Source organism: Cibotium barometz, chromosome 33, assembly GCF_041138505.1.
Source record: "Cibotium barometz isolate CiBa-2024 chromosome 33, ASM4113850v1, whole genome shotgun sequence".
In the NCBI taxonomy this organism is placed as follows: domain Eukaryota; kingdom Viridiplantae; phylum Streptophyta; class Polypodiopsida; order Cyatheales; family Cibotiaceae; genus Cibotium; species Cibotium barometz.
The window spans coordinates 31,696,589-31,704,816 of NC_141078.1; the positions used below are offsets into that span (position 1 = coordinate 31,696,589).

General features: G+C 41.2%; 1 protein-coding gene across 1 annotated transcript; it reads left to right on the plus strand.

Annotated features, from left to right (window-relative positions):
• The first annotated feature begins 221 nt into the window (after positions 1-221).
• LOC147619488 (G-type lectin S-receptor-like serine/threonine-protein kinase At1g34300) lies at positions 222-3,681 on the plus strand. Its single transcript, XM_086773541.1, has one exon. It carries the CDS (start codon positions 541-543, stop codon positions 3,010-3,012), a length of 2,472 nt encoding a protein of 823 aa, XP_086629667.1. The 5' UTR covers positions 222-540; the 3' UTR covers positions 3,013-3,681.
• Positions 3,682-8,228: the final 4,547 nt, after the last annotated feature.

The window sequence follows — 8,228 nt, forward strand, 5'->3', positions numbered from 1 at the left end:
AAAGATATTAGCATTTTATGGAATCAGTTCAAATTTGGGATAGGATGTATACATTGACTTTGTACCTAAGAAAATGAGGACTTTTGACTATCTAATGCTTAATCAAATTATGCAACTATATTTTCAACTTTGAATATGATGTTTCAACAAAAGAACTTGAAACGAAATTCTTTCATTTATTAGGAGAGATTAGTTACTAAAGATAAACAAATGCCTGTTTTTTTTACTGTTTATAGGGTGCCTGAGTGGACAAAACTGGTCACCCTGATCTTGCAACCACCCATAAAGGCAATGCCTAATTTCAACAATTTGATTGGAAAACAAAGGGAGACAATTATTTTGAATACGTTTTTAAATGGCTCTATGCATTGTAAACTTCATCACATAGCTAAATCTTAGCTTAATTACTAGCCAGCCCCTAATCCTCACATGGCATCAAGAGGATCCCCTCTAATCTTTAGCTATCTTTTGGCCTTAATCCTCACAAGTTTGGGGTGGATTGTTGCCTCTGCAAGTGTGATTTATCCAAATGCTTCCTTTATGCCTCAGCAAAGCAATGATTTTTGGACATCTGCCAATGGGACCTTAGGTGGAACCTTCACCTTTGGCTTCAAGGAAGTTGCCAGTGATCAATATTTGTTGTGTATCTGGTACTCCAAAGATTCTAACAAAACAGCAGTCTGGTGGGCAAACTATGGGGGAGGTTCAGTTGCAGATGGTGCTGCTGTGCTGAATTTCACAGATGCAGGAAACCTTGAGCTCTTGGACTCAAACAAAACCATGCTTTGGAGCAGCAACACAAGCAAATTAAGTGTTTCTTCAGCTCAATTTCTAGGCACAGGAAACTTAATCCTGATTAACCAGACCAACAGCACAATTTGGGAGAGTTTTGACAACCTGACTGACACTCTCTTGCTGCCAAATCAAGGGGGGCTTAATGTTTCTATTCAGCAGTACTCTCCAGGAAGACCTTACTTCTTGCAGTGCAGAGAGAACTCCACATCCTACATGCTGGGCGATTTCAATCTACAAACAGATGCTGATAACAATCTGTATCTCCACCAATTCTTGCAGCGGCTTAATGATGATTTCATCTTCTGGTATGGCCAAATGAGCAACACAACCAGCAATGTCCAGATCGAGCAGAACACCATTGGCGTAGAATATGACAACAATAACTACACAAAGGACCAATCAGTGAGGAGATTAACTCTTGATTATGATGGTAATCTGCGAGTTTATAGGTGGGGGGCAAATTCGGTGTCATGGGGGGTGCTATGGACAGCAATTTCTGATCGATGTGAGGTAGGCAGCCCTTGTGGTGCATTTGGGCTATGCAAGATGATTAATAGTACACTAAATTGCACCTGCCCACCTGGTTATAATGCCATTGACAGCCATGACCTTACCCAAGGTTGCTACAGTGAGGTGAGTTTTAGTGCTATAAGCTGCAGCTCTAACAGTTCTACCGGCAATGCTCAGGTTAAGTATAACGCAACTATGGTCAAGATTGCTGGGTATGATTATTATCAAAATGATCTGTCTTCATCTAACATTCCCACGGTGGATGAGAGCACGTGCCAGAGCATCTGCTTGCAGAACTGCAAGTGCATGGCGGCATCGTACAAGACGGATGGGACAGCGCTGTGCTATCTAAAGGGGAATGGGTATTTGCTTGAGGGCTATGCGAATCCAAACAATGATTTGTTTGTAAAATTGGCAGTGCCGGTGGAGGAGGGGCGGGGCTCGAGTAAGGTGGCGGCTGCGGTTGGCGGCGGTGTCGCGGCTGCTGTCGTGGCGGCGGCGGCGGCGGCGGGATGGTGCTTTTGGAGGCGCAAACGCAGCGCTGCCGGCTTCATGCGGGCGGAGGAAGTACAAGAGGTGGAGGATCATGACTTTGCTGGCGGGCCCACTAGATTTACTTACTCACAGCTGGCGGAGGCGACCAACAATTTCAGCGAAACGCTAGGAGAGGGGGGTTTCGGGAGGGTATACAAGGGGTGGCTAGACAGCAAGACAGAAAATGGCGGCGGCAGAAAGGTGGTGGCAGTGAAGCTACTTAAAGGCGGAGATTGGCTGGCTGCGGAAAACGAGAGGCAATTCAGAGCAGAGGTGAGCACACTGGGAAAAATCCACCACATCAATTTACTTGACCTTTTAGGGTTCTGTGCAGATAATGGGAGACGATTGCTGGTCTTTGAGTATTTGGAGAGGGGCTCGCTGGACAAGTTCTTGCATGTTCGCGCCACCCGAGCAGCCGCATCTAGCAGGTCGTCAGCCACGTCGTCCTCGGCCTCAGCCTCCTCCTCCACTGGCCTTCTTACATTTACACCAGCTGCAGCGCCACTCCTACCTTGGCCCACTCGCTTCTCCATCGCCCTCGGCACAGCACGTGGTATCTCGTACCTGCACCACGACTGCCACCAGTGCATCCTGCACTGCGACATCAAGCCGCAGAATATCCTTCTCGACGCCGACTTTCGCCCGAAAGTGGCGGACTTCGGCTTCGCCCGCCAGTTCCACCACCGCAATGATCACATCAGCATGTCCGGCGTCCGCGGGACGCGTGGCTACCTAGCCCCCGAATGGCTGGGAAGCGATGAGATAAGCTCCAAGGTTGACGTGTACAGCTTCGGCATGGTACTTCTTGAAATTGCAAGTGGCTCGAGCACGGACGTGGACAGGTGGCACCTCCGTGATTGGGCGTTTCAATGCATTTCAAAGGCAAGCATCTCCATGTCGGCCCTGCAAGCGGTGCAGACAGAGATGCAAGAGCAAGCCGACGTGGCGCAGACAGAGATGCAAGAGCTATTGCGAGTCCTTCGAATTGGGTTGTGGTGCATCCAACACCAACCCTCCTTGCGCCCCACCATGTCTCGTGTTGTCCAAATGCTTGAAGGGACCGTCCCCGTGGAGGACCCCCCTTACCCCGCCCTTCCTAACCCTCAAGTTTCCACATCATTCACATCAAACTCCTCTCAAAATCTCTACTCCCTTCTTTCTCCAAGATGATAACACTCCAAAGCTCAAGTAACTCTGAGCCCTAGGGCCCTTACATGCACATCTTTCATGGAGTGTGATGAACCCACTTTCCCTCTTGCCTCCTCTCTTTCCCCCTTACCCTTTACCTATGGCGTTTCCAAAGTGTGCAAAAAGCCTTATGTTGTTGCACACATTGGGTGGTGGAGAGAGCATTTGGGCACGCACACACACACACACACACACGTGTTTGTATCCAAAAACACATGCTAAGGACATGAAGAGGGAAAAATTTCAATTTTATTATTTTCAAAGTATCCATAGCTAGCATGTGCTGGTATTTAAAAAGCATGTGCCAAGAGAGAAAAATTGAATTTTATTGTAGATTACTATTTTACTAGCATGCAATGTACCCAATACCTAATATATGAGGCCATACACCATTTCTATCTGTATGAAGTGCATGCCTTTTGCAATAATGGAATGATTAAGCGATTACGAATTTTCCTTTTCCTAAATTCAAGTATCTTTTGAGGTTCATGTGGAACATAGGATAAATCCTCGACTTCAATGAGTTCTTGAGGAGTAACCGTGTTATCCTAACCTCCCAACTTCTCTTTCAGTTTGTTGACATGAAATACTCCATGAACTCTGACATGCGGAGGTAGTTTTAGCTCATACACAACCTTACCACCTTACCAATACGACATATAACTCAAAATGGACCACAATATCTAGGATATAACTTTGAGCACTTTCCTATTGACAAAGTCTGAGAATATTTAGGAACTTTCAAATAAACCAACGCTTATGGCTCAAAATACCAAGGTGAGCATCCCCTATTTTAGTATAAAATTGTGCTCTATCCTGAGCACTCATGATAGAATCTTGAGCTTGGGTTAGTATTTCCTGCATATCATGCAAGAAATCCCTCGATGCATCAAGCTCAATATCCTTAAGACCAACATCAATAGGTGCCCTAGATTGATACCCATACATAAGCATGAATGGACTATAACTAGTATCCGTATTCTTAGAACTGTTATAGGCAAATTCCATCATTGGAAGATACTTTTCCAACTCGGTAGTTTTCCAGAGATATACGCACGAAGCATATCCTCTAAAATTTGATTCACATGCTCTATTTTTCCATTAGACTACGAGTGATCAGATGAACTCATACTCAAAGCAGTTTCCAATTTCTTGAAAACTTCTTGCAAAAATGAGCCGTGAACTTAGAGCCCCGATTGCTCACAATATCAGAAGGTAGACCACAGAGTCGAAATAGTCGCTCAACAAATTGGTAAGCCAATTCCAATGCTTTAATTGTTGCCTTTGTGGGTAAAAACCTAGCCATCTTTGTCAATCTATCCACGACGACAACCCAAATGGCATCGTGACCCGTGCTGGTACGTGGAAGTCCCGTAATGAAATCCATGGAAATACTTTCCCACTTTCAAGCCCGAATATCCAAATGATGTAATAGCAGAGCCGATTTAAGGCATTCAGCCTTGTTCATCTGACATTGATGACATTAGACCGCAAAACTCTGAATAAAATCTTTCATTTTTGGCTAGTAAAATGTCCTTCTAACCAAAGCCAAGGTACGCTCTATGCCACAATGTCTTGCATGGTGCATCATGGCACTCAAAGAGGATCCTAAGTCTAATTTATGGCACATCCAGTACACAAACCTTATCATTTCGGAATAAGAGACCATTTCGAAAAAAAAAATTGGTTGGCTTTTCCTTGATTCACCAAATTTTGATCTACCTTAGAGTTGGACCCCCCGACTCTGACAAATTCCAATACTTTCCAAAGACAATATCTATACTAAATTTTCCCCTGAGTGAATCATACAAGTTAGAAGTAATTTCTATGAAGCTAAGTTCATTGACTTCACCAATTTGACTCAAAACATTAGCAATGTGATTCAAGCTACCTTTCTTGTATATTTAATCATGAAATACCTAGTTTGTGCATCATTGAGTTTCTTACTCTTGAAGGCCACAGGCTTCCCATCGTGGAACAAAGCTGCACCTATCGCAAAATCACTAGCATCAGTCTCAAGGATGTAAGGCCTCGAACTTTATTTTTCAAAGTATCAAGAGTTTCATGTAGCTTCTCATTCCACTCAATCGGAGAATTAGACTTCTTATTTTTACCCTTAATAAGGTTGGTAAAAGGCAATATCAACTTTGAATAATCCTTGACACATTTTCAAAGAAACACCATGAAACCTAAGAAAGATCTTAACTGCTTGAATGTACGCAGAACTGGCCATCAAAAACCTTTTGGATCTGATCCAAATCTATACTTAAGCCATCTCGAGAGATAGTATGACCTAAGTATAATAATTCATTCTTGAAGAAATCACATTTAGATAATTTGCAATACAATTTCCTCTTCCTGAGCTTTCCTAGAACCTCTTTAAGATGATCCGCTTGCTCAACCAAAGTTTTATTGTATATCTAAATGTCATGTAAGAAAACCACCATGCAATTTCCTAAGAGATCTCGAAATATATCATTTATCATCTGTTGAAAAGTTGCTGGTGCTCTAAAAGCAGTTTTAGGAACCTCTTCCTCTCCAATACAGGTCTGATGATAATCGGTTCGCAAATCGAGCTTTGTGAGATACTTAGGTCCTCACAGCCTATCAATAAGATTATCTTATCTAGGAAATGGGTATCTGTTTTTAATTGCAGCCTTGTTAAGATCAATACACATCCGCTAGGTACCTTGATGTTTTTTTCTTAACCGAGAGAATTGGTGCACCCCAAAGAGACTTACTTGGTCCAATCTGACCCATCCTCAAGTATTTAGCTAGTTTCTTGGCTACCTCATCTTCCTCAATTTGGCTAAGCTGATATGGAGGAATACTAACAGGTGTTGCACCCGATACTAGCTCAATTTTATGGTTTAGGAGTCGTTTAGGAGGTAATATGTGAGGTAACTCATCAAGAAATACATCCTAAAATTTTCTCTTAATGGAATTTAACACTTTACTTTCCCAAACATCTAAAGAAATAGTGTTGACATCAAAATGAACATATGACGACACTGGATCCATAACCAATTGGAAATGTTCATAGTTAAAAAGATTTTCTAATAACTCAACCTCATTAATGAAAGTTTCCTTGGGTACAACAACGTTTCCATTAAGAGTAACAAGGTTTCCATTGTGAGACGAAAAGACATCAAATCATAGTAGTCACACTGATGCTAGTGGCTCGAGAATCGGTGTAGTCCTCATGCAGGATGGACATCCTTTAGCTTATTAGAGTAGGAAATTGACACCTTAAGAACTTTCATATAGTACATACAACAAGGAATTATTAGCAATTGTCCATGCCTTATGCATGTGGAAACATTATCTTATGGATTCTGAGTTTATGAGATTAAGACCTACTGACAAAGTATTAGATATCTTCTTAATCAACCTCTTATCTCAGACCACCATATTAAATGGGCATCTTTTATTCAGAGTTTTCATTCTCTTATCCAATATCAACCTAGTAAATAGAATGTAGTGGCTAATGCACTTAGTCAACGACCTTCTATTTCTAACATTTCAGTGCTTGACATTCATTCTTTGCATGATATGCGCAATTCATGTGTTACAGATCCTAATTTTTCTAATGTTTGGCATAAGTTAGAAACTAATAATTGGTTGCCTCTTCATGATTATGCATATAATGATGGTTTCATTTTCTTTCAAAAGCGTTTATGCATTACACTTCCTTATAGATCTTTTATTCTTGAAGAGATGCATCGTCCCCCGTATGTTGGTCATCGTGGCATTCTCACTACTCTTCGCACCATAGAAGAATATTTTTATTAGACACAATTAAAACATGATGTTGCTTCTTTTGTATCGGAATGTATGATATGTCAACGAGTTAAAAGACACCAAGGGAAACAGTATGGGCTACTCGTGCCTTTACCTATTCCCGCGGCACCATGCGAGGAAATTTCTATGGACTTTATAACTGGTTTACCTACCACATCTTCTCGAAATGATATGATATGGGAAATTGGATAGGTTTAGTAAGCAATCTTATTTCATTGCATGTCGTAAAACATCGAATGCTTTACTTGCTGCACAATTGTTTATCAAAACTGTCTTCACAAATCATGGATTACCTAAAGTCATTATTTTAGATTGTGATTCTCGATTTTGTAATCATTTTTGGATGGCATTATTTTCAAACTTAGGTACAAAGATAGATTTTAGTTCTGCATATCATCCAGAAAGTAATGGGCAAACTAAGACCACAAACAGCACTATTCTAGATCTTTTGAGGTCTTACACTATCTCATCTCCCGAATTGGATCAGTATTTGCATCTTTTACAATTTGTGTATAATAACACACCTCATACAACCTTTGGCAAAGCTCTTTTTGAGATTGTCTATGGTAAAAAACTTCCAACTCCAATTACTAGACTTGAAATTCCAGTTGGCGGCTGATGATTTTGCCATGACTCATAACTGAATTTTGGTTGAAACTCGTGAGTCTATTCTTAAGACTCAACAAGCTTACACTAAATAGTCTAACAAGCATAGAAGACCAAAGACTTTTGAAGAAAATGATCTAGTTTAGCTTCGCATAGAAAAGCGCAAACTAAAGTCTATTGAGAAACATCTAGCCATTAAATTATCTCCACCACGATTTTATGGGCCTTTTCGAATAATTGCTAAGATCAATGACAATGCTTATCATTTGTCCCTTCCTGACCATTGGAATATTCATAATTCCTTTCACATTAGTCTACTCTCAGGACCCTTTAAAGGTACACCACCTTCTACCCCCATTTATGATGACCCATCTCTCCTAGAGGCTGATACAGAAACTTTAGTTCCAGAAGCAATTCTTAATCGTGAGCAAACTACATCTCACAATGGCAATGTTTGTGTCAAATATTTAGTTAAGTACAGTTGATTCTAGACCATGCCCTTGCTACACACTCTACCCTGATCGACTCCTTTCACAGACAATTGTAGTGAATTTTACACTTGGTATTAAGACCGGTGTAATCGTGTGAAGGTCACCGATTTGAGGTATCACATGATTCTCAGTTTATTTTGGTATTTGGCAATGGTATGTGTGAAGGTCACCGATTTGAGGTATCACACATGGTTTTTTTCTGTGCAAACGTCACCGAATTAAGGTATTGCATGAGGTTTTGATATTATGGATTTTTGTGATGGATATTTTGAATTTCTATTTTCTTTCGTGCTGCAAAGG